We start from the raw sequence: 27,771 nt of genomic DNA on the forward strand, positions 1-27,771 counted from the left end.
TACTTGCAGGTATTTCTTGTATTCTAGATTCACATATTTTTGTCACTGCTTGCAAAAATAGTTTAAATTTAGGACAAAAGCAAAATTAATGACTAGAATCTGTCAAACAATGATGACAATTAAAATGCTATTTTAAAAAGCTATTTTTCATAAAGTTTCATATGTCAGTCAAATATAATATATTCTTATTGAAGAATTGCATTTCCAAAGGTTTTCCAGTTTCTCCAAGTTTATCCTTCACTAAAGTTTCATTTCCTCTCTGCCCCATATCAGGAGAAATAAATCAAAAACGTAGTTCTCTCCTTAGACTCATTCTCAGCATAAAAATTACTGCTGGAAAAGAATACCATGGTTCTTTGTCTTTTAAGAGTGTTTACATTGGTCTCTTCTGGTGTATTTCAGAGTTAGACACGGTATACACTCATGTGCACACACGTGTGTGTATCTTGACACCTCAGAATCAGACAACTGAGCAACATCATGGCTCTCCTTACTATCTACATGACCATCATGATTATTGACAGTTACTTAACTGCCCTTTGTATCACCTTTATTTTTAATCTGCAAAATGGGGTCATGAGTATGACTTTGTGGTAACAAAGTGTTGAAACAGTTCAGTGAAATCATTGCAAATGCAATGTTTACCATATAGTAGCTGCTCATAAGCAGCAGCAATTACTGTGTTAGCAAACCATGGCAAAAATAGATTGGAGTAGTTTATGATATTACAAATATAAATAACAATAATAACAATACCAGATGTATTCTGGTTTACTGTTTACAAAGCACATTCATAGGCTTCTCTTAAATAATAAGTTTTTGATGATACATGGAATAAATATTCAATATGCACTCTTCTAAAAATCCACTAAAGAGAATGTTATTGAAGAAAGAAAGGTTCTATTAAAATAACTTTTACAAATCATTCAATTATTTCCTTTTGTTAAGAATTTTAGTTCTATTTATGTTTACTGGATAGGGTCTTGAGACTTAAAAATATGTGCCATTATTCACTCAACTAAAATAGGCAGATTAGTGTGAAATGATGTGCAAAATTTTGGGAAAAAAATTGAGTCCTAAAAGAAACTGAATTTCTGTCAAGCAGCATTGATTAATTTTATTTTACTTTCTTCACCCAATTTAGTCACAATATAAAACAAACTCCTATAAATTAATTGTAGAAAGACATAGTAAAAAAACTTTTCTAACAAATAAATCTTTAAACAAAAAATTTATAACTCTCTTGGGAAGGTAATTTATGTTACAATTAAACAAATTAAAGATGATCCACAGGGTCAATTTAATGGTCTTTAATAAGAGGCACAGGTTTGTATCTCACCTGTATTGAAGTTGCCAACAGATTGCCCTCAAAATCTTTCTGACCTTAGTAACTCAAGTGGCTGTTTTACAGGAGTCATAAGAAGTTGTTTTGTTTATCAGATAACAAATCCCAAGGATCATTTTCTAATCTAGTGAATGTAAACTAGGTCATCCTCAGATATTAAATATCCTTTCTAAAAAATATAGTTTGTGTTACCTAAACTTAAATGTAAAATGTACATAATTGTATAATTATCAATCCAATGAAGGATGTAAAATATTATTTTAGCATATCTCTGAATATTCTTAAGAGTTTAAGCAGCACCAGATTGGACCTGGTGGAGTGGAAGGAAGGGAGGGAGGATAGGAATGGGAAAGTCAGTAGAATGAATCAAACATAACTTTCCTATGTTCATATATGAATACATTACCAGTGTAACTCCACATCATGTACAACCACAAAAATGGGAAGTTATACTCCATGCATATGTGATATCTCAAAATACATTCTACTGGGGGGAGGGAGGGAGGGGGCCTGGGGTTTTGGCTTAGTGATATAGCGCTTGCCTAGCATGTGTTAGGCACTGGGTTCAATTCTCAGCACCACATTGAGTAAATAAATAAATTAAATAAAGATATTTAAAAAATACATTCTACTGTCAAGTATGACTAAAAACAACAAATAGAAAAAAGAGTTTCAGTAGTACTGTTTGGATTAGAGAAAGGGGAATGATGGGAAGGGAGGGCGAATGGGAATAGAAAAGAGTAGAATGAATTGGAAATTACTTTCCTGTGTTCATATATGAATACCCAACCAATGTAATTCCACATCATGTACAAACCAAAGAATGAGAAATTGTACTCCATGTATGTATAATATATCAAAATACATTCTATTGTCATGTATAACTAAAAAAAGAACAAATAAAATTTTTTTAAAAAGAGTTTAAGTAGTACTGAATCATTATTTTACTTCTGTTCTTCTTTGGGAAGAAAATATGTAACATGGAAGGCTATCTTCAAACATTTTGTGAAACAAGGTAAAACATAATTAGAGTTTACATGTACAAAAATTACAGGATGGGCTTTAAAACATAAGTATATAGTGGGGCATAAAAATTAAATAACATCTTAAATATAAAATCGCAAATCAATATAACTTTGCTTTTCTCAATGAATATTCATTAATTGAATTAAGTTATTATTTAATATTAATATTAACTTAATATTCAATTTATCGATTAGCTATTCTCTCAAATCATTTGCTTTTGGACATGTGAAGATATAGAACACAGGAAAATTTACAAGCTCAGTTTTACATGAAAAGTTTGGCAGGTTAGAAGAAAAAGAACAAGGCTGAGATTCAAGCAGAAAGCACATATGTTAGCTGGGTAGATTTAAAAGAACTAAGTTCTTTTTTAAGATAACAAAGACACATGATGAAAGCTACACACAAATCTGGGGAGCTAACTCTACCTCCTTGATTCTTTGCTCCCAGAACCTCCACCATCAGTCCCTGATATGAAACAAATTGAGATCTTTGAGTTCTTGGAAAACAACGAAGACCTTTTCAGCTCTACTGAAGGTCAGGCCCCTGGGATATGTGCAGGTAATTATTATTTTCCTGTACTGTCTAATGTATTATGAGTCTACTAACATGAAAAATTATAGATCTCTATAATGAAGAGTTAATACCCAAATGACTCAATATTTATTTTTAATGAATTTCTGTAATACAAACGAAAAAACATACTATTATGTATTATTGCTATTACAAACAAGTGTTTTGAAGTCATGAATTCCAGAATCATAACACACAAATGAAAAAGTGAAAATCATGGAAATGAATATTTTCAATTTTGCTATTACTAGAGTTAATACATAATAATTTTCTATGGGGCAAAAATATTCAAAGTATTATTTTACTTCTATAGCCTTTTACAAATCATGTACTATATAAATAAATAGACACAGAACTAGAAAATAAATAATACGGAGTCAAGGTCAAATAGGGCAGCCCCTGGATTATAAATACCCAATAATCAGCAAGCTATAAAGTCATTGCCCCACATGTCCATGATTTGAAATTTTTCTATAGCTGCAAGATGATAGTCATTGTAAAAAGTCAAAACAAACAAAATAAGTTTTACAAACCTTACAATTTTAAAAAAATAATGGCTGCATTCAGTGTTCAGAAGTGGAGGATGGGGTAAGTTGTGAACACACACTGAGCTTAGGGAAACCAGCCTCACTACAGAAGGTCCACTGCCCAGAACAGTGACCTCCTTGATAGAGAATGCTTTCTCCACTCTGTGTGTGTGTGTGTGTGTGTGTTTTATATTTCTAAAGATCTGCATACAAGGGATTGTGGGGGCTTAATAAAGATTCCTTTAAAGAAAATAAAAATGTTCAGCAAGTTTTATAGTCTCCTTGACATTTACAGTTTAGTATGAACAGATTCAACTAAAATTGTTTAAAATCATTCAAATTAATTGCACCAAGAGATCCGAAGTTATCCCTTGTACATTTTCAGGTGTTCAGGAAAGGCCCTTGGGCTCCCAGTCTGTAGAGGGGTCACAAAGAACTGAAAAAGGAGTGAAGAACTGGAGGCGGGAGGACATACTAAAATTCAGTTGGCCCTTGAGGAAAAGAGAAGAAATTTTCTTTTACTATGTAGCATGACCCCTTCGAGTCCAGAACATACCTAGTATCCTAGAGTATTATCTAGCAATACTCTACTGTTCTATGATATGGTTAGCTTTGGTAGGTCATGGTGGGAATTTCTTAATCTCTTATATATAACTTCCTAATGTAAAAAATTATAACTTATATAATATACAATCATTTTACATGTACGTCTTTGGTACACTATCCATTTATAAATGGGAACAGACTCTATTAGAGTATAAACAAAGATCAGCATTCAAATGTTTAAAAAGTAAATTTTTATATCCTACAAAGCAAGTTTTATTGTGGTTTAGTGATATGCTAAATAATCTTAATTTTATAACATTTGGAAAGACCCTGCTTATCCAGATGACACCTCCTTCTAAGGCACATATTAGATATTTTTAGACATGCTGGAAATACACTTGCAGAGTCAATCTATTAGGTAAAGACCAACTTTGAAAATGACAACAACAAATGATTCTTTTCTGATACTCAAGACCTTTAATGTTATATTTTAAAAATTAACTAATTTTTAAAAATTACTCTTTCTTAAAGTGTCAAGAGAACTGTGTAGTACTGTGTAATACTCTTGAATTTATAAGCATCACATTCTGTTGGATCTTATAAGAAAAATTATTAACTTCTTAAGACAACTTGTTAAGACAGCCTGATGATAGCTTTTACTAATAACTTAATGAATAACTTATACACAAGTTTTAAAATGTGCCAATATTTCAAATAATTTACAATTCTTTTAAAAAGATTTAGGATTTTTAAAAATCAAGCACTTTAGTATTTCCCATACATACCAGTGACCATATGTAGTACACACATTTATACTTCTCCTTCTGAAGGTAAATTGTTGCTTTGCATTCAGTTTTTAAATACTAATCAATTATAAATACTAAAATGTTATATACAGTTTATAAATTTAATTTTATACTAAAATAGGGAGGTTTAAGAGATGCTCTCAAAACTGACATAAACAATATCAAGTTATTATAAATGTAATTAAACTTGTTATTTAAAAAGTGGACATTTTGAAACAAATCTGATGTATAAGAAATCTATCACATGAAATGAATTTTTAAACAAAATGTAAAACATAATGTATAAAAATATTTGCCTCAGGAAGAAAATCTTGTTGAACATTAGAGTCCGAGGTTCATATTGAACTCAAAATATTAGGAAGATTAAGTGATTCTCTGAACACCAGTGAGAAGTGTGTGGAAGACAGAGGTCACCCTTTGAAAGAAGATCTCTGTGACCTGTGTAAACTGGAGCCCCACAAACACTTCCAACAAGCATAGGTCAGGGTGGGGTCATGGCTCCAGGCCCTCTGGACCACTGTTCGCCCAGTGGAGTGTGCTCACCGCGTTAATCTCTCGTCCTTCAGCTCCAGGTCTGTCACTGTGATGAGCTGATCCAGTTTGAATTTAGTGTCAATAATTTCTGCATCCCGAGGAGAGTATGTGCCACCTTCTTTCTGCTTCTGTCGAATTCTAAAACAAGTACAATAAAGTCCAAGAAAGGAATATCTTTAAAAGCATAAGAATTAGGTTTAGTTTTCCTTTCAAAATATTTTATTGGTGCATTATAATTATACATAATAATGGGATTCATTGTTATAGTATTACATATTCATAGATGTACATGATAATAATTTGGTCGATTTCATTCCCCAGTACCTCCCCTTTCTCTCTGTTCTTCTATCATTCCCAGTCCTCTTTCCCTACTGTTTTTTTTCTATTAATTTTCTTTATAAGTGAAGACATTTAATCAGATCATTTCTTTGTTAGAATCACTTCTCAGAATATGTGGCAATTTTAGAACTATTCAATTTTGTTTTGCCTGTTTTAATTCCACAGAACATTTTCTATTAAAGACTTTTAAAAGATAAAAATTTTGAAACAAATTGTTTGGTTTACATCCACAATTTAATAAGACTTGGTTGATCAAGGCCTGAACAACTGGCATATTTGAAATAGATGAGTCAGGGAGACTGAGGCTATGACCAGTTTCTTCTCACTCTAGCTGTCTCACTGATTTGCCATGAAAAGAAAATATGTTAAAGTGGAAATAGCTCAGTACTATTAATGTCAGTGCTAAAAAAATCCATTGTTTTTATATAATGAAACATTTTTACATGCATGCAAATACATATAAATGATTTTTAATTGCCTCATTGAATTTTTATGAAAATATTATGAAGAATATTATCTTTATTATAATCAGAAAACTCAGGTTCAAAATGAAGTCATATGAATCTGACAGCCTATAAATAATATTGATATTATGAGGTAATATGTAGCTATTTTATCAGCCACATAATTAACATTCATTATTTATTATGTATTACATATTGATGAAGAAATAGAAATTATAAAACATGGTCCCTATCTTCCAGGCACTAGTACCACTTGCCCTTATGGATTTCAGTCCTGCATTATTATTATTTCTTCTGGAAATCAAGCCCACCTGGATGAGTTCTCACTGCCTCTGAAGTGAAAACTCTCTCCATCCCTTTGGTTTAGGATTCCAAGAAGATCCAGCCCATATATCCCATCCAAAAAGAATTAGATGCTTCTACAAGCAATTCTAGTCTGCCTATCCTCCAATAATGATGGATAACTTCTACAAAAGAGCTCCCTGTCCTCTGCCCTGTTTGCCCACTGATAGGTTGCACATGACAACATTAGTTTGGGACTTCTTTCAGTCTTAGTTCCTTTACTGTCCTGTCCCTCAGACTAAGAAGAGTAGTTGCTTTCTTGCATTTGCTACTTCTAGGCTCCTTAGAATTCTCTTTTACCCACTTTTAGTAGCTTACCATTTCTTTTATTTAATATTCTTCACATTAAATTTTTCCCATTCAGATGACTGGAATTCCTTCCTTAGTCAATCTATGCTGCATATGTACTTCAGAACATCATAGTACACATGATAAATGAATAAAAAGTTTTTTTTTCTGTCAATTTAAGAAAACTAAAAAGTAAATGTTTCCCATTCATATAACTACTGAGGATTCTGTCTCCTGATTGGACTGTGATTGATATAATGCCCATAAAGCATCCTGGGAACATGAGTACAAACAAATCTTACCTTGCAAATGCAAATATGGCTGTTCCAAGAAGTATTATTGAAAGGATACACAATGTTACTGAAAGAATGACCTCTACAGTTCTTTCTGAGAGTCCTTCACCTGGAAAAGAGGGGCAACATTATCAGTAAACATTGTCATAGAATACTATTTTGGGTTTCAAATCACAAAGAAAGATATTTTCTTGTTATATTGCTCAAGAATACAATTAAAAAAAAACCTGCTTATTCTCTTTTCCTAGATCATTTAATTTGGGGGCTCAATCCTTGGTCCTTTCCTCTTTCTAAACTCACTCCTTTGTAATCTCATCTAGCCTCATGGTTTTTACTTTTTACCTGTATAATGATGACTAGGATTTTAACCTATCAAATGCCATTCTTGTATAACCAATTGCTTACTATAAAGTTTATTTATAAGTATAACTAAAATATCAAAATTATTATGTGTGAAGCTGAGCCTCCACACTTTCTTCTTTTCAACTGCATCCTTCCATCTCTCAGAAGAAATTTTATTACTCCTGTTGCTCAGGAGTATATTTCTTACCCTAACCCTGAGCAACAGGAGTAATAAAATATATATATATTAAATATATAGTAATAAAAATATATATATAGTAAAATATATTATATAAAATTCATGAGGAAATTCTGTTGCACTGTATTCAAAGTATGCACAGTATTTACTATATGAAAGCAAGGAGCCTTGAAGAGACAGTAATTCCAAAGTAGGAATAGGAGTAAAATAAATTCAAAATATATAATGGTACCATAAAACCAGGAAGCTAACAAAGGCTAATAGCATGAAGTGAATAAAAGATAGGGGCTGTGGTTGTGACTCAATGGTAGAGTGCTTGCCTAGCATGTGTGAGGCACTGGGTTTGATCCTCAGCACCACATAAAAAATGAGCAAATAAAGGTATAAAAAAAAAAATCTTGAAGGGGCTTCTAATGGCCAAAGAGATAATGATTTAATATGTTAAAGAATAAAAACTGAAAATTTTAAAACAGGTTGAATATATTTTAATGAATGATTTTATATTTTAAAAAATGATTTTAAAAATCATTTTTAAAACATTCATATTATCAATAAGAGAAAAAATAAATAAAAATACTGATTTGTAAGATTTAATTATGGCAACACCATTTTCTTACTATAAATAATTGTAATCAACTCTGATTAAAATTTGTAATTTTATGGTTCATATGAACTGTATTTTATGAATTATTTTTTTAAAGAAAATAGCCCTAGTTAAGAAGATAAAGCTCTTTGTTTGAAGAGAATTCTACTTAATAAATGTAGAAAGAATAAAATTAAAGAAATGCAGAGGGATAAAATTTTTAAAATGACCATTTCATATTCCTAATGAAATAACTGATTCAGGTAACAATCATAAATGCATTTTAAAATATTAAGAGAAAGGTTGATAGGGAATTAAACATTAGTATGATGTCAAAATATCACCCCATCTACTATTTGCTGATGGTAAGTAAGAAAACACAGCTTTATAAGGAGGAATCATACTGTTACTTCCTACAAATCAATTTTACCATCCATGTAATAACAAGCTACTACATACATATTACATAGTATTAAAATATTAAAGATTTATGGTTGATTGTCTTTAACTATGGCAATATAATAATTTTTTATTAAGAAACATGCTGAAGCTTTAGCACTGGAATATCATGCTGTCTATAACCTACCATAAATTATTTCAGAAATAAATAATGAATTGTAAAAAATCAATGAAAAGAATGTCAAAATGTAATAATCTTGAAATTTAGTTAGAAGGTATTTGAGGGTTCATGATGCTCTTCTTTCTACTTATAGTTTTGCTCCACTCTCTTCTTAACAAGCTCTGCTTCTTGTACCCTGATCCAGGCCACCACCTTGTCTTGCATGAATTATTGTAAGGACACCTAACAAGACTCCCTGTCCACCCTTGTCTTGCCATCTATTTTTAACAGAGAAACCAGGATAAGCTTTTTAAAACATCATCCCTCTCTGAAAATCCTCCTCATGGCTCACAGAGGAAAGCTAAAGTCCCTCCAATGGCCCCTGTGACCTGGTCTCTGATTTACTCTCTGGACCCCAGTTAACTCTCTTACTTCCCTTCCATACTTACCTTGTTCAGGCTCTGGAGCCAGACTAGCTTTTTTACTGAAGAGTGACCACATCACTCATAGTATATTGTTTTTGTGGTAATTTCTTCCTCTGCCTGAAGAGGTAAAATACTTGAGAATCTGCCTGAGTGACCATTTCATTCTCTGCAAGGGTTTGCTCAAACACTTTCTCAATGACTACTTGCTATGGACTGAACACTAATCACCCCCAAATTCATATGTTAAAGTGCTAGCCACCAGTGTGGCTGGATTTGGAGAAAGGAAGAAATTAGTTTAAATGACATCATAAGGGTGGGGCTCTGATCAGATAGAATGAGTGTTCTTGAAAGTACAGATGCAAGAGAGTTTACGCTATTGTGCTTATTCTCTCTCCTTCCTTCTTCTACTCTCCTTCCCTCTTTGCCCCCTTCCTCTCCCTTTCTACTTCCACACTTGTACCAAGTAAATGCCATGTGAGGACACAGAAAGAAGGCATCCATCTGTAAGTCAGAAGAAGGACCTCACCAGATACCACATGTGCTGGAACCTTGATCTTAGACTCTACATGGTAAGAAAACAAACTTCTGTTTTGAAGACACCTGGTCTATGGTATTTTGTGGTGGCAGCCTGATCAGACTCCACCGTATCTAGGATACCACCTGTACCCTGGATAGAGCATTAATCTCCAGGTTATACAAAGAACTCAAAAAATTCAGCACCAAATAATAATAATAAGCTAATCAGTAAATGGGCAAAGGATTCGAACAGGCACTTAACAGAAGAAATACAAGTGGTCAACAAATATATAAAAAAATGTTCAACATCTCTAGCAATTAGAGAAATACTAATTAAAATCACACTGAGATTCCATCTTACTCTAGTCAGAATGGCAATTATTAAGAATATAAGTAACAACAAATATTGGTGAGGATGTGGGTAGAAAGGTTCATTCATACATTGTTGGTGGAATTGCAAATTGGTGCTCTACTCTGGAAAGTAGTATGGAGATTCCTTAGAAAACCTGGAATGGAATCACCATTTGACCCAGTTATCTCACTCCTTGGTCTATACCCAAAGGACTTAAAATCAGCATACTACAGTGACACAGCCACATCAATATTTATAGCAACTCAATTTACAATACCCAAGCTATTGAAGCAACCTAGGTATCCTTCAATGAATGAATAGATAAAGAAAATGTGGTATTTACACCCAGTGGACTATTACTGAGCCATAAAGAAGAATTAAATTGTAGCATTTGCCAGTAAATGGATGGAACTGGAGAATATCATGCTAAGTGAAATAAACCCACCCCCCAAAACCAAAGGGCAAATGTTCTCTCTTATATATGGATACTAACCCACAACAAGGAAGTGTAGGGTGGAGAAGAAAAGAAGTCCACTGATTAAACAAAGGGAAATGAAGGGAAGGAATGGGAGGGGTATAGGAAGGACAGTAGAATTAATTGGACATAACTTTCATAGCCTTGTATTTGTACATGACCAGGTTAACTCAGCATTATGTACAACTACAAGAATAGGATCCTAATTAGTATAGGTTACACTCCATGTATGTATAGTATAACAAATTACATTCTACTGTCATGTATGACTAAAATAAATGAGCAAATAAATAAATAAAATTTTAAAAAATTAAAATATATACACATTCCATGTACTTTCTGCCTCTCCTCTTCTACACCCCCACTCTGTTTTACTTTTTCTTTTCTCCATATATCTTATGTTTTAAAATATTTACATATTTTTTATTCTTATTATTTACTGTCCAGAATGTAAGCTCCCTGAGGACAGAGGTCATTGTGCTATTTAAAACTACCCCCAAGTTCTGAGACTAGTAATGGAAAGATGGCAAATGCTCAAAAAACATTTGTTAAATTTACTAATGAACAAATATATGATTTTGAAGTGATATTAAAATTTTCAGGTTGACAATTTAGCACTGAACAAAATAAGATGAAAATTATTAAACAGTTATTTTAGGCACAACTACTAATTATAAGCAATTTTAAGTTACATGATTTATAATTTTGCTGGAAAAAATGTTTCAGTTCAATGATACAACACATTAACTATGTATAAAATATGCAGATTAATATTTTATCTTTTTCTCTAGATTGTTGCTTATGAATTGCTACCAATATGAAAGCGTTCCTGTGGCTATCCTGCATGGTACATTTAAATGAATAGTGAATTTTTAACAGTTATCAGAGCTTCATGGTCCCCTACTATCTCCAGCTTCATTTAAAAGATGCTGTTAACAGCCCATATCTTAAAAATATTTTAGCTGCACTGTTTTCATACATTAAAATATGGTTTGTTTTATGAATTTCACATGCTATCTCTAATTGGATATGCTTGGGAAAGGAAGCATGAAGATGAATAAAGAATCATCTTATCAGGTTCCAATGAATCACTGGGCCTTAGAACTCAGTGGGAAAAAAATGTTTTCATAGACCACACACAAAAAAAACTTCAGATTAGATTTCCATTTCAAAGCACTGGCCAAGTGAGGAAATGACATATAATATATTAATAAACAATATGTAATCTTCTGGGCACATGCATTTCAAAAGTGCCACCAGGACAGGACAAAATGTACCCTGATTGTCAAGTTCACTTTCTGATTCACTGCTGTGCATGAACCCACAGAGCATTACCAGTACAGAATGAGGTCACTTCTCCAAATCCTTTCAGAGAAAATAGAATTTTTTTACTTGCTTCTTTTTGTAATATGCACAAGTCATTTCCTAACTTGATTTAAAACACTGTGACAGAACAAATTAAATTGTTTTGCTTGCATAATTAATTATCCTGTTGTAATTTAATTCATCAAATTGCAAAGCACTAACTTTTCATAAGCATTATCTTTTAACTCAAATTATTATTTAAATTCAATATAGGGATCCAAAGTTTTAAGCTTTTTAAAACACCTATAAGAAGACCCTGGAATTAAATGACATATAAAACTTATAATACCATGTCTGGCTCCTCATACAGATACAGATAAAGTGCCTTTTTATTATTTTAAAAAGTTCTCAGAATTAAAGGGTAGGAAATTTTTCTTTCTCTTTGGTATTGGGGATTGAATCTAGGAATGCTTAACCACTGAGCTGCATCCCAGTGCCCTCCTTTTAAAAAAATATTTTTGTTTTACACACAGGGTCTCATTAAGTTGCTTTCGGTCCTCACTAGGTTGCTGAGGCTGCTTTGAACTTTTGATCCTCCTGCCTCAGCCTCCCAAGCTGCTAGAATTACAGGTGTGTGACACCACACCTAGCTAGGGAGTTTCTCTGTTCTTTTGATCCAGTGCTAGTCATTTGGGATATACACACACTGCACAAAGAATTACTAAGAATTACTCGATTTCATTATTTAAAAATGTATTTAGATAGGAGAAATACATGATAAGTATTTGAGGTGATGGATATATTAGTTAGAAAGATTCTCAATCTACACTGTATACATTTATCTCAGCATCATGTTGAACCCATCAATACACACAATAATACTCAATAAATGTTTTAAAAAATAAATACAAATTATAATGCTTCAAGGGATGTCATTTCTATCCATTAAAATTGGCAACATGTTAAAAATGGATAATCAACATTTTTTGCCAGGGTGTGGGAAAAAGTCACTCTTCATTGTAAAAAGGCATTATCTTACCTACGTGCACAAAAACAAAGCCTGCTCATTTGTGAATGTGAATGATAACTTCAAAAAGTCAAGACAAGGAAGTGAAAAAGACAGCAACTAAAAATAATTAAAAATATTGAGAAGACAAAGTGGTACAGCAAGGATAGGGAGCCTGTGAGAGCAGAGACATCACCACTAGTAGTGAAAATGCAAGTTACTTGGGCACATAGTGATTTTCAGCCAGTATGGTACAGTAGTTGTAAACATAGGACTCACTGGAGTTGTGTTGTTTTGATCTGAAAGCCAGGCCTGACAACACTTTTTTTTTCTTTTCTTTCTCTCTCTCTCTCTCTTTCATTCTCTCTCTCTCTTTCTTTCTTTCTTTCTTTTTTTATTTGTGGCTAAACTCCTTGGATAAACTGCTTAAGGATGTGATTCTTCAGATTTCTTGCCTATGTATTGGAACTATCATAAATAAGAGGTCATGTTACAGAGTTAGAGTGAAGAATATACAAGTTTACATGTAAAATCCCTTAAAAGCTTGGAACATGAACAAACGATGTCAGCTATCTTTATTAATGAACATTTCATATTGATACATCCATTGCCTCATCTGAATTAATCTCCTAATTAGCTTATGAGATATATATTACGGTACTCTTTCTGAATTAAGATTTCAGAAGTTAATTTGCTATGTAACCAACCTGAGGTCACAAATGCTGCATACATACTAAAATTGCCTGATTAATAATGCCTGTCTGATTGCAGAGTTTGTGAGGTCTAGCGCCACATCACTGCTTTGTTAACAAAATAAAACTCTCCTTTGCTCCTCTGGTGCCTTAGAAGAAGTGATCCTTTTGCTGCAAATGACACATAACTCCCTAGTTCTACATCTGAGTGAGTATATTGGGACTTTTCATTGTTAGCACAGTAATTAAATGAGAAGTGTTATGACAAAAGAAAACAATCACGGAGTGCCTTTGCCATGGGGTTTAAGGTTTCATCTAGTGCAGCTTTAATGAGAGCCCTGTAAGGTGCAGAAAGGGGTGACTGGTATTCAAATCACAGGAATCCACTATAATTAAACCTTGTAATCAAAACATTGCTTACAAGCTGTTTCCATAAACTGGTGTGCCCAAGAAGGATTAAAAAAAAAAAAGAGTTTGAATATCTTGTGAATTATGTTAATAAAAAAATGCTAATGCTCAGTCTTGAATGAAAACAAAATATGTACATTACAAGTATGTTTTTTAAGGATTAAAGTAATGTCTATGTCATTTCCCTTGTTTATGCCTATGGTACATAAAAATTTCCCTAAATGCAGATGCTTCTTCACTGTGGCCCCATTTCACTTTGTACTTTAGTTCCTTTTACTAAACTTAAACGTTTTTTAGTTAGTCAGTCTATAGTGATTTTTCTGCCTCTATTTTTAATTCCATATAACATTTCTGAAAGGGAAAACTACCACCAAAATGAACTGTAGAAATGTAGCCTTGCCAGAAGGCTTTTATATCTTGAAAGTTTTAATTGATATGCGAGCAACTCAGCCCGAGTTCATTGCCTGTGGTGTGCAAAATACCAATGAGTGAATGCTTATCCACGGGTGGTTGGATGACCTAGATGGGCCCTGGACTTCTTTCACTGAAGTCTAGGATTACATGCACACTTAAGTCTTTACTTGCCAGGAATGCTGACACCACTAGCCTGCTGTGGATGATATCATCTATCCTAACACACAACATATATGGGAGAAAAAGGATGCAACCGTACTTTGTCATTTTCTGATGACACAAGGGGTATTATACCAATTACTTCACTCTTTGCTTGTCCCCATCCTCATAGTCATAAAATCGTTCTTGCCATAGACTTTTGCTCATTATAGAAATTGTCACTTTTATTTCCTGTTCGAGTCTTTCTACTCTTTTTTGACAATGGTTTTTTTTTTTTTTTTTCAAGAACTGTTTTGACTCTATGGCCTTCTATTAAAGTCCTCCTTTCCCATCTGTCACTGTTTTACTAGCTAAATATATATTACACAACAAAAACCAATTACAAAGCCACTATTTATCAGGAGAGACTCCTTGGAAGACCACTCTAAAGGGGAGTCTAAAAGGCCATCCTTATGTCACTGTTAACAAGTAATATACTAAAGTATGACAACTTTGATAATAGATACATGGGACCTTTTCTTGTCAGTAAGTCTTACCAGCCCAAAGACTTTATATCTACTGTGTTCAGTCTATAATTCAACAGTCCCTCCATCCCTACCCTTCTCAGGATCCTATGCTTTGTCCTTCACGTCACATATCTCACATGCTCTGGATTCCTGCTGTTACCAGAGCACACAAACATTTGTATCTGGGCCCCTGGGGTGGTGGTGGTTATGATTCCAGTGAAGGAACCAGATAACAAACTGTGTAATTTTGTTACTTTCCATAATTGGTTGTTGTATTCCAATACTTTGACTGTGAATGGAGGGCAGAAATACAAGGCCATCGCTGAGAAGCAGCAGGATACTAGAGTGCTGGATGAAGCCCATCCTTGGCCAAAGGGAAGCCAATTGACAGAGTCTAAGGAATCATGTCCCTGAACATCAGGGTTCCTAATGCCTGGCTCTCCCCATTCTTTCTTATTTCTATTACTCTGGATGCCTCCAATAAGTGAATGAACATGTCCTCCTATCTATCATCTGTATGAAGTCAGAAAGCTGATGAGAGACAAATCACATAATACCCAGCACAGCAAGCCTAGTTCTGTTCAGCCTTGCTCCTATAAAATATCATCCAAGACAAATGAGTTATCCATATTGTCTTTTATCATTTACCAGTAAATGCACCAGGATCACTATTTAGCTGCAGTGATGGCTTCTGAATGCTGTAAGCTATAGCAAATTATACAGATGACCACAAGACATTCACTTTGCCAAGGTGGTATTAGGGTGTAATAGATTCACCTACCAAATTAAGAACTGCTTGATACAATTTCAAAATCACAAATCAAGTTGGCTATCTTGAAAAAGATTAAAATATTGGGTGAAATTAATCAGGCCAGTGGTTTTATAGAATTAAACAGCTTAGCCAAAGATATTTGTTTTATTCCTCTGTAAACACTTGTTAGCAATCCATGTGCCCCCAATATTTTATTTCTTCAAGATGAAGTTTCTCTATATAGGGCCTGCAGAAGGTGGCTCTTTATACAATTACTATTTCCACACTCTGATGAGAATTTCTGCCTAAAAATGGTAGAACAATCTATCTTTCTGCAGTTATGACTCTCACTGAAATCTACCCCTAGCTCATAATCTATCAAGCAACAGCTCACTAGGATCTGAGCATCACAAAGTCCACACATTTTCAGATAGCCCAGAGACACACTATTCTTGAGTCCCTTAAGGTATTATAGATGGCTAACTTGGGAGGTTTGAGGGAGTGTGCAAAAGAAATAGGAATCCCTCTGACCTCTCAGTGAAGTCCTAGGGAAATAATTTCTCCTAAATAAAGATATTTACATAATCTTTAATTATATACTATCCAAAAGAAGCTATGAAGCATTTAAAAATTCACTAAATATAAAATATTAACATCTTTACATATATTATTTCATTTTAAACTTTCAATAACCCTTCAAAGAAGATACTCCCATTACCATTTTTCAAATGGAAACTGAGATTATAAAAATTAAATTATCTGTTTTAAGTGACAGAGCCAAACATTTGAATCCAGTCCTCAAATCTTTTATCTGAAGAATTGTGGTATGGAATCCTGTGTTGGCATGCTGGAATCCATGTCCAGACAATTAATTATAAAAATAATCTAATGTTGGTTTCTTCATCTGTAAAATGGAGCAAACATTAATACCTACGTTTTCCATTTCCAACACAATTGATGTTATAGGCTGTCCTGTGCATTGTAGAAATTCAGCAGCACTCTGCCCACTAGATGCCATCACCATTGACAACAGCACTGTTTTGGCAAACACAGATGGTTCCAGACACTGTCAAATATCCCCTATGGCATAAATCATGCTGGCTGAGAAACACCGAACCAACTTGTAGGGAAGGGTTCATCAGTTAATACGAGAGAAGAATCTAGAAGTGTGTCTGGTACAGAATACTTAATGTTAGAAATGATTATGGGATGGTAACTTTGATGACAATGAGGATGATGATATACATGTGCACTTGACTAAAGTGTGTGAGTATCTGATTTAGGTCTTATTTAGATGAGTGTAATTGAAGAAACTCATGAAAGAGTTGAATAAAAGAAAATAACTATATTAAGGGACTTATAATCTTCAAGTGGTTTGGAATTACTCAAGCAAAATTTCTATAAGCTTATTACTCTTTTATTAGACAACAATATTTGACACATCAGATTGTATATTTAAGAAACCAAATAACTATTTATTTAGGTAATGTTAGCAGATGTCAGCATAGAACCAATACCCTACAAAATCTAAACCCGGATCTAAATGGACAGAATATCTATCTTTTCAAAGAACATTAGAAACACTATTTTTCCATACAACTAATCTTGAAATAAGTTTGCACATGAATATCCAGCCACAAATTAATAAATTTACTAAATATTTAACAAATGTTTCAACTATAATAAACATGCTGAGATTATAAATTAAATTACAAAATTTGTCTTACCTAAAGTCTTAATAGGGTCAGAGTAATCAGAGTCAGTAAATTGTCCCATGACATTTGTGGCTCTAAATTTAAATCTATGAAGTAAAAAATAAGATTAAAAACAAACAATTTGCACATCACATGAATGAATAATTTAGCAAACAATTATGAAAACTGAATATTTTATTCAAGAGAAAATGAATTTGCAACATGTAATCTTAGAATTTAATTACCTTCAGGACAAATTATACTGAATCTATATGAGATGAATAATTATCCTGCACTTGGGCCTGTTGAGTTTGTGACTAAAAATTTGGTCAAACTCATGGAAAGTCAGAAGTTTAAGCAAATCACCTTCCTCATAGATTCATTTGGATGGAATGATTTAATATATATGAAAATGTGTTCCACTAGGATACTTAATAAATATAAGACATAATAACTTACATACCTCAACCATCTTTGAAAGTACTATTGAATCTGGTTATAGGATAATGTTAATTATAATGATAATACAAAACATGGCTTTTTCACATGTAAATAAGAAAAGTGCTTCTTATTTCTGTGTGTGCACAGTTGTATTTGCCCACTTTTTTTTTGTTTTGCTTTTACAATATTTAAAATAGAAAAAGGTACAGAAGAAAAGGAAGCCTAAAAATTACAGGGTGATTTTATGATGTCACAGACAATTGAAATTTGCCTCATTTAAAAACGCAAGACACATGGTATTTAAAATATAAAACCAACAAATTGAAATAATGATTTACTCCCTACCATTATCAAATTCTTATGATTTTATTTGTTATATGAAGAGTGTGTTTGGGAAACAAATATACAAAATAATAAATAAGAATAAATATGAAATTTTGTGGTACATTATTTTTAAGGCTATCACATGCTTGATGGGTAAAATTCAAGCAAAAACCTAGAATTTAAACAAAAGTAATTACAATTTCATACTAAATGTCAAAACATTACTTTTTTAGTTGCTTAATTTCTCTCACTTTTCTGAAGTTAACTTGGCCTAAGACATTCATAAGGAATTTATTATCCAGGTATGATGGTACAACTGTAATCCCAGCTACTATGAAGCCTGAAGCAGGAGGATCACAAGTTGTAGGCCAGCGTTGGCAACTTATTGAGACATTGTCTCAAAATACATAGGTCTGAGGATGTAGCTCAGAGGTAGAACATTTGCTGTACATGCATAAGACTCTGGGTTCAATCCCCAGTACTTAAAAAAAAGAAAGAAAAAAATTTAATTATGCTTTAACTAGTAGGAAAAACTGAAAGAACTTGGTTTTTAAAAAATAATTCATAAAAAAACTATATTTTGAAAATCAAATAAGGTGAAGTTGCTGCTTTTAAAAGTTATAGTCCTATGGGGCTGGGATTGTATCTCAGCAGTAGATTGCTTGCCTAGCATGTGCAAGGCACTGGGTTCAGTACTCAGCACCATATAAAAATAAATAAATAAAATAAAGGTATTGTGTCCAACTACAACTAAAAAATAAGTATAAAAAATTACAGTCTTATAATAATCGATTCAATAGAATAAATCAATCAATAAATTTAACAAAGAACTTAATAAAGCCAAAATGTCAGCACTGATTTTTAATATATTAAGTTACTAATGGCTACAAGATTCCAAAATAATAAAGTAATAAAGATTTCTATCACTCATTCAGATGTTTGGTATGATAAAAGCAGAGTTATTGCTAGGAGTGGCATACAAGGAAACCATTGTTAGTTGAGAGTATGATAGTGTTTCTGAAAACCTGTACATAAGCATGCACAGTAAGATGAATGAAAGACACATTAGTCACATTGTCCTCCACCAAACAAATTAAATTCCTCTACCTATTTATGCTCTCCAATACCACATTTTCATATTACTTTTATGTAACTTATCACATCAAAGCCTAATTTCTTTCAGATTTTCATGACTCCCATATAATACTATATATTTACAGAATGAAAAGATAATGCCTTGTTAATCTTTCAATTTCCAGTGCCTAGAAGATCAGATCCACTCCACACACTGGATGTCCAATGCTTACTGGAAAGATGAAAGATGAGGAGATGGATGGATGAAAGATTCCTACAGACTTGCTGACAACATGTACTTGACAGAAACTGTACTTACAAATACTGCTTTTTTGGTTTCAGAGGTCCATTGCAAATTTTGTCTTCATTGCCAGGAATCATACATGCATTATCAGCACCTATGACATAGATTTCTTCATTGCCACTGAACTTTGTCTTTCCTTCTATACATGGAGGGTTAGGGAAGCCTTCATTTGTAAAATATGGCCTTGCTTTATTAAAATATGCATCATACCACTTTGTTACATTTCCATCATGCTGAGCTATTTTCAGGAAAAAAAGAGAATAATGATTACAAGTAACATATGAATGCATTTTCACATTTATAAAGAGTGCTTTCATAATTACACTAGGGGAATCTAGATGCAACATCATTTGCTCTGTGAACAACTAGGGATGACATAGCTGATCTGCCTTGATAGACAGGTAATCCTGTCCTGCTCCCTCACACAAATCTAAAGCATCATTATGAACAATGATTTCTCACATATAGAAAGAATGTCCTTCAGTCAAGGATCACCCTCTTCTACACACTTCAGAAGAAGCTATCATGATTCCACTTTGCCAAAATCAAAACAATTCTACCAGTGTGTGGATTAAGTAAATCATACACATTCTTTTTTGTGTGTATGATGTTGGGGATTGAACCCAGGTCCTTGTGCATGCAAGGCAAGCACTCTACCAACTGAGCTACATCCCCAGACCTAAAATACACATTTTAAAATTCCTGTTCTCATTTTGGTAAAATATATTATGCATAAATAAATGGGTACTATAATGAGTGATAATATTAATAATTTATTCAACTTGAGTTGTGTGATACTGAAATTTCTTTAGCATTCAGGAATGCACACTGTACAATTTGACAAGAGATATTGACATCTGAGGATACCTCCTGTTTCTGCCACAAGCACTTGTACACTTTTGATTGGTCCGTGATCATCATTGTAATAACATATTGGCATTCTGATTGTAATTGTTGTTGAAGTCACAAGCAGTTTTCCTGTGGCATCATAAATAGGGGTTGGCTTGGTTTTTGGTCTTGCTGGAGCTTTAAATAAAAAATAAATAAATAAACATCACCATAAATGATTCTTTTGTTTCTAAACAGGGAAAAAAGTTAAATTCTCATTTCATGCTGGTAATTTACAGATAAAGTGATGGAAAATATGAATAACAAATGAAACAGTTGTGTTTGGAAACAGCAGATATTTAGCAATTATCATCTTTTGGTGGTATAATTATGTATTTGAGACTTGCCTGAAATAATGGGGCCAGGTGTGATTTTTCAGGCATCTGACTCCTCTTCATATGTTAAAAAATTTTAATTTATTTATGCTCTCACCCATATGTAAATTTCATAAATGCATAAAAATGTTTACATATAAATAACATTTTAGTGTAAGTTTTTCTTTTCTTTTACTTCCTTCAGCTGGTTCATTGATTTCTCTTCTAGTCACAGCAACATCCCTCTTACAGTTAATCCATAGCAAACACCTGGCTGACAGCCTTCTATATTTGTCTTCACATTTATATAATTATATAGAAACATAAACTGTCCACAGTATGGCCTTTTCTCACTGTTTGCTTTTCCAAATAAGGTTATATCATGCAGTATGATTACCCCACATATTGCTTTACCCACTTCACCATGACTTGTATCTTTCTGAATCCCCAGGTACTATGTTAACTCATTCTTTTTTTTAATCTTTATTTTGTTTATTTATTTTCATGTGGTGCTGAGGATCGAAACTAGTGCCTTACATGTGCGAGGCAAGTGCTCTGCCACTGAGCCACAACCTCAGCCCCTAACTTATTCTTCTTAATGACTACTGTACATGGTACAGCTGCATCACACTGACTCAACCACCCATTTAGTAATGGGAATTCACTTTTCCTCCAGTTTTGAATGCTTGTGGTAATATTTAAGCCTTGCAGTTAGCTTTATTTATTTATGCTTTTATTTCCATAGAATAAGTTCTCAAGTGTAGAATTTCTGGCAAATAACACATAGATTTATAACTTTAACAGATCTTTCCAGAAAAAAAAATTTTGAGGGGGTACTGGGTATTGAACTCAGGTGCACTTGACCACTGAGCCACATCCCCAGCCCTATTTTGTATTTTATTTAGAGACAGGATCTCACTGAGTTGCTTAGTGCCTTGCTTTTGCTGAGGCTGGCTTTGAACTTGTGATCCTCCTGCCTCAGCCTCATGAGTCGCTAGAATTAGAAGTGTGTACCGCCGCACCCAGCTCCAGAATAATTTTTAAAAGTACCACAAAAATTCACATTTTACTATTAATTCATACAAATATATCCCAAATCAATATTTCTAAGAGCTCTGTTTGTTTGATTTAATCTTACAGCTATATATATATACATATATATACACACACACAGACATGTATATGTATGTGTGCACATGTATGCCCATACACATATGTGCTATTTGAGCATCAGTTAAGTTACTTAACCAAACTTCAATTTTCATATTTTTTAAGTCTTTTTAAAAAGCCTCTCAAGAATGGCATAAAATGAATAACACTGTTTCTATTTTATAGGCTTATGTCACAGACCTAACAAAGATTAAGTATCAAGATTTTAATCAAATCTCTTGTTTTTACTTGATTCTCTTGTTCACTCTTTTGAATGCCAAGTTCAAATGATATTTCTTGTTTGTTTTGTAGTGTCTGGGATCAAACCCAGGCTTCATGCACACAAGGCAAGCAATCTACCACTGAGTAATAGCTTCAGCCTGCAAAATCCTCACCTGATGCAATAGTATGGTATTCTGACATATAAAAGTTAAAATGAGATTGGATGTGTAAGAGGTGTATTGGGGGAAATATGTGTGAAGAATAAAGGATCAGAGAGCAGGAGTATGTAGCAAAAGATTTCAGACCACAGATCATGGGTATGACAACTGTAAATAGGGGAAAAGAAGGATGAATTTAGTAAAGAAGCTGGGGTTTCAGGGAATTTCAAACCCTCAGCTGGCTGCTGGAGAGATCCCAAGCAAAATTGCAGTTAGAGAAATCTAGTTTGGGGCATTACAACTACTTTAACGAGACTACTAATTCATTATTCCATGTTACCAATAAAATCATGCATATTACTAGAGAAAATTATTTCTTTAAGACTCTAACACTCCCACTATACTATTATAAATTTTCTAGACTAGTAGTAAGTCTCTCTGCCTTAGGTAAGGAGTGAAAATCAGAATCACCTTGACATGGGAAGTTTTGTTAAAACCTAAAAATAATGAGTCTACTGCTATCTGTATGCTTGCACATCTATCTGCCACTAAATAATAGACAGAAATTAAGATGGCATGACTCACTCTCTTATCTGTGAAGTCATTTTGTGAAACAACTAATGGTTTTTAAGACATAATGTATTTCTATATTCCAAAGTACAGAATTTATCAATTAAAATCAATTAATACTTATAAATGGTTTTTAGATATATTATTCATTGATTAAAAGATAAAATTTAAGGATTCCTCTAACAGTGAATATTTCTTATTCTTAATAGTACAAGTTTCCAGGTATTCTCTTAAGGCTTTTTCAAAGAGAATCTCTCTTAACCCTCACAACTATCTGTGAGGTAGGAAATGGAAAGCTCCATTTCACAGGCTTAAAGAGATTAAAAAACTTTCCCAAAGTCAAATAGATACCAAGTGGCCAATTCAGTATTCATTCTCAGGAGGCTAACCCCAAACCCAGGCAAATGCTGGCGCTTTTAATCACTGTTCTCTACTTTTCTCAAAGACTGAGAAAAGTTACTTTTTGCTTTAGAAAGAAAAGTCTTGGTTGGAATTCTCTTTAGGGTCCAAACACTTGAATTCCTTCCTTGTTGTTTTTAATTTCTCTGTATTTTTTGTTGCAAATTTTTAGAGAGATGGCATAATCAATTGCTTGATTTCAGTCTGACTGACTGAATGGCCCTTAATTCCTCTAAGCAACCTTTCTTGGGTTTTGTGGGTCATTTTGGGGAGGAAAAACTTTAGTTATATCTTCTATAAAAAATAGTCACCAGGATAAATGGATCAATTTATATACTTTGTAGCCAACATCATTAAGTTGATTGGTACACAATAAAAACATCTGATGAACTGAAAAAAATATGATAAATCAGTCAAGACTAAATAGAACTAGTCAAAGTCTAGACAGAGACAATTTGAACAAGTTAAATTCTTGATAAAAAGAAAATTCAGGCTATAAAATTTGTTTTTGAAAATTTTAAATTTATAGCAAAAGAAGTAGAAGATAAAAGGAGGGCATTCTTTTTAACATAGTAATTAATATCAGACAATTAAATTCTATTAATTAAATTCTACTATTCAGACAATTAAATTCTACCTTCTAATAATTAATTATTATATTAATTAATATAATTATTATTATATAATTAATATAATTATTATAATTAATAATAAATTAATATAATTATTAAATATAATTAAATATATCATTAAATATTAAATATAATTAAATATATCATTAAATATATAATATATAATATAATATATAATAAATATATAATATAAATATAATATTATATCATTAAATATAATAATTATTAAAAATAAATTAATATAATTATTAATTTATATATATAATAATTAATTATTATTAATTATTAATTCTAATAAGCATGTGTTAAGTAATAGTTATTTGTAAATATCATTACTTAATATTAATATTATATTAATAATAAATGTCATTACTTAATACATGCTTGTTATATACATATGTATCCTTTAAATGCTTGGCTTATCTTTAATTCTTACGTGGAATTCAATTTATAATCACTCTTTGATAAAGAAAACAGCATTTTATATGAAGGCAGCTCACGTAGTACCTTTGATATCCATGGTTATCCTCATCTGAACTTTAGGCCCTGCACCAGCACTATTGATTGCATAAACCTAAAACAAAGAAACATTTTGTTACTATTATCAAGTTCTTTCTTATGTGTATGTATAACAGAACAAGGTGATATATAATTTTAAAATGATTCCTCTTTTAAAAACAATTGCATGTAGCCTATTATATTTCTTGTAGCCACTCAAATGAATATAATATATATAAGAAGAACTGGAATAAGAAAGTATTTCTTAAAAACTGATATGCTGGTACTAAGCCCTGAGAACAAAGGCAGAGATCTTAACAGCTCATTCACAGAGACCAGGAAGGACTGTGGCTTCCATTTGAACTCGGAGGAGGAGCAGCGGAAAAGCCACTCCATCTACACTCTCTCCATCTACTTTAACATCTGCTCCTGCTCTCAGTAGCTAGGTAACTCTGGCCTCCTTTAAGTCCACATTCAAGATCCCCTTTTTTTGCTTCTGAGATGAAATCCTATTCCTTCAACCTCCCGTTTTCCTGTATTAAATCATCCCTCTGAAAGTTGGCCTTTATGCCCTTCTTCACCCCTGCCCTGAAGTATCTGATGCTATAACCTGTGTAATGCAGCATATACACATAAAGCATTTCTGTTTGTATATTCAGAGAGTGATTTACACAAATGTGAAGGCTTTCAATTAACTCTGTGCTTAGGGAGCTGTGGAACTGGAATCTTCCTCCATTCACTTTAATCTTGCTATAAAATTAAAAAAAAAAACTGTTCTTGGCCAACTTCATTGTTCTTGGTAAACATAATTCAGTATATAATGTATCTATTGGAATTAATAAATTTTATACATTAGTGGCCCATCTTTTCATTCTATCAATATTTTGAAAATATTTTCATTGGATTATATATATATATATTTATATGATATGATAGTGTTGTAAATAAACCAAGTCCATGAGATATGGACTTAAAATGAATAAAGAAATATTTGCTGGTGTCTGTAAATTTAAAAAAGGAAGTATTTAAAATTAAAAGTGATGGCATGGTTCATTGTTTTTACTTCTTTTTCTTTCTTTCTTTCTTTTTGGTTGTTGATAGACCTTTATTTTATTTATTTATATGTGGTGCTGAGAATCGAACCCAGTGCCTCACACATGCCAGGTAAGTGCGCTACTGCTGAGCCACTTACTTCTTTTGTTTAAAGAAATAAAAACAGCCCCAGTCCTGTTTTTATTTCTTTATAGTACGAAATAATATATAAGTGAGATAATAAGTGAAAGAGTTGGACAGTGCTTCTCAAATAGCAGTGTGCAAAGAAATCATCTGTAAACCTTGCTAAATGCAAATATTTAGATTTTGCTTCAGTAGGTCAGTACAGGTACCATCTTTACACATTTCTAACAAAAGGCAAGGTGTTAAAAATGCTTTATATTGTACTTTGCAAATAATGCAAAAACAGTGTTTGCAAACAGTTACAGGATTTTAAATATATTCTTTAATCATAAATTGATTATACTTTGTTTTAATTTCTGTTTTCTTTCTTATTCCCAATAGCCAAAACAGTTATAACAATAATTACCAACAACAAATATAAATATTTAATCTGCACAAAAATCCTAGGAAGTTGTTCATTATTCCTATTACCCAGCTTTTACATAGGGAAACTGAGACATAGATGTCATAAAGTTGCCAAGATACAGAATACAGCTTTGAATCCAGGTCAGTTTGTTCTCTTAATCACCATCCTTCCCCTAGTGGATCTTTTACATTATGGTCCACTTCATGGCATGTGCAACAATAATTTAACAAGACGGATTATATGAAGATATAAAATTAAGGCAAGAGAATGAATAAATATTAGGATGTATATTCATTTTATATACAGACAAATTATTAAAATGTTCTCATAAACAAATTTACAAAGAACTGATAGGAGGATTAGTTTCTATGGTATTTATAGGTTTACTGTGAATTCTATGTTTTTAAAAGATGATTTTTTGCTGAACCAAATAACTCTATTTGAAATTCTGAGGCATGATACAAAAAGAGAAAGGATGAAACAAATTGTGTGTGTACATGCCTGTGTACATGTATATGAACTCACATATACATTTATGCTACACATAAACAGTTATTTCTGTTCTCTGCCTTTGAAATTTGCTTTTACATTTTCATTTATAATCACACATAAATGGTTTTCTTTGGGGGCAGAATTTTTTATTTATATTTTACTACTTTTCTACCTTCAATATGTATTTTCTTTCTCCTTTATTTCTAAATGTTTACTAATATTGTGCAAACTTCTCATTTATCTACATATTTTAATAGCACATGCTGGGGGCTGGGATATAGCTCAGTTGGTAGAGTGCTTGCCTCGCATGCACAAGGCCCTGGGTTCAAAAAATAATAAGAAGAAGAAGCACGAGCTGTGTTATAATAGAAAATAAGCAATGTTATTCCTCTACATCTACTTTACTCACAAAAAGATGTGGGAAATGCAAAACATACACAAACAGTATTTTTGAATGCTGACTTTGCATTTAGGTAAACAACTAAAAGTTATAGATGCTTACACTGATATTGTATGTATGTCCACCTTTTAGTCCTTCTAACATTGCAATGACAGATGTGTCTGTTTTCTGGATGATACTGAGGTTATGAATCTGAACAGCTGTGGGATCGTCTTCTTGGTAAACCAAAGCTTGGTATACTTGGATATTTCCATTAGGTTGAGAAGGAGGAAGGAATGTTAACTGAAATTTTGTAACTTCATCTGGTATCTTCTGAAATGTCATGTTGTTGGGTGGATCCTTGGGTGCTAAAATGAAAAATATACAATTTAAAAAATTTTAATTTGTTCTTTTTGATATCCTTATGAAATTTATTGCTTCAAATTTCTGTTTTTAAAGAGTATTATATGAATTATTTAAACCATAATTTATAGAAAGCAGCAAAATGTATCATCAAATCATTGACAGTTGCAGTTCATAGAAACTATAATGATGATCCAAGTTGTTTGCTTATTTATTTTGCCTTTCAAATGCATTTATTTTTATTTTTATGCAGAATGTGTTTCTATGACTTTAAAACTATTTATTTATGGCAGTGCTAGAGATCAATATTATTTTTTTTATTTTAATAATAATATATAGTCCCATGTAACCTTCCCCTAGCTTTCCCTAGTGGTAACATCTTCTGTGACTGCAGTTTAACATCAAACAGGAAACCGATGTTGATATAATGTTGTTCACTGGATTACAGATCACATTTTTTCTTTTTTTTTTTTTCTTCAGTGCTGAGGATTGAATTCAGGGCCTCACACATGATAT

The 27,771-nt window shown here is 32.5% G+C and overlaps 1 protein-coding gene across 1 annotated transcript in view; it reads right to left on the minus strand.

The window, feature by feature from the left end:
• Ptprq (protein tyrosine phosphatase receptor type Q) overlaps positions 1-27,771 on the minus strand; it is a 206,246-nt gene that overhangs the window by 32,765 nt on the left and 145,710 nt on the right. The window contains exons 29-35 of the mRNA XM_048808230.1: positions 27,016-27,260; positions 24,449-24,515; positions 20,477-20,635; positions 19,625-19,847; positions 17,500-17,573; positions 7,090-7,189; positions 5,364-5,492 (exon numbers count right to left, since the gene is read on the minus strand). Of these exons, the coding sequence (XP_048664187.1) occupies positions 5,364-5,492; positions 7,090-7,189; positions 17,500-17,573; positions 19,625-19,847; positions 20,477-20,635; positions 24,449-24,515; positions 27,016-27,260 (997 nt within the window). The remainder of the gene's footprint in view (positions 1-5,363; positions 5,493-7,089; positions 7,190-17,499; positions 17,574-19,624; positions 19,848-20,476; positions 20,636-24,448; positions 24,516-27,015; positions 27,261-27,771) is intronic.

Source organism: Marmota marmota, unplaced genomic scaffold (genome assembly GCF_001458135.2).
Source record: "Marmota marmota marmota unplaced genomic scaffold, marMar, whole genome shotgun sequence".
Taxonomy (NCBI): Eukaryota; Metazoa; Chordata; class Mammalia; order Rodentia; family Sciuridae; genus Marmota; species Marmota marmota.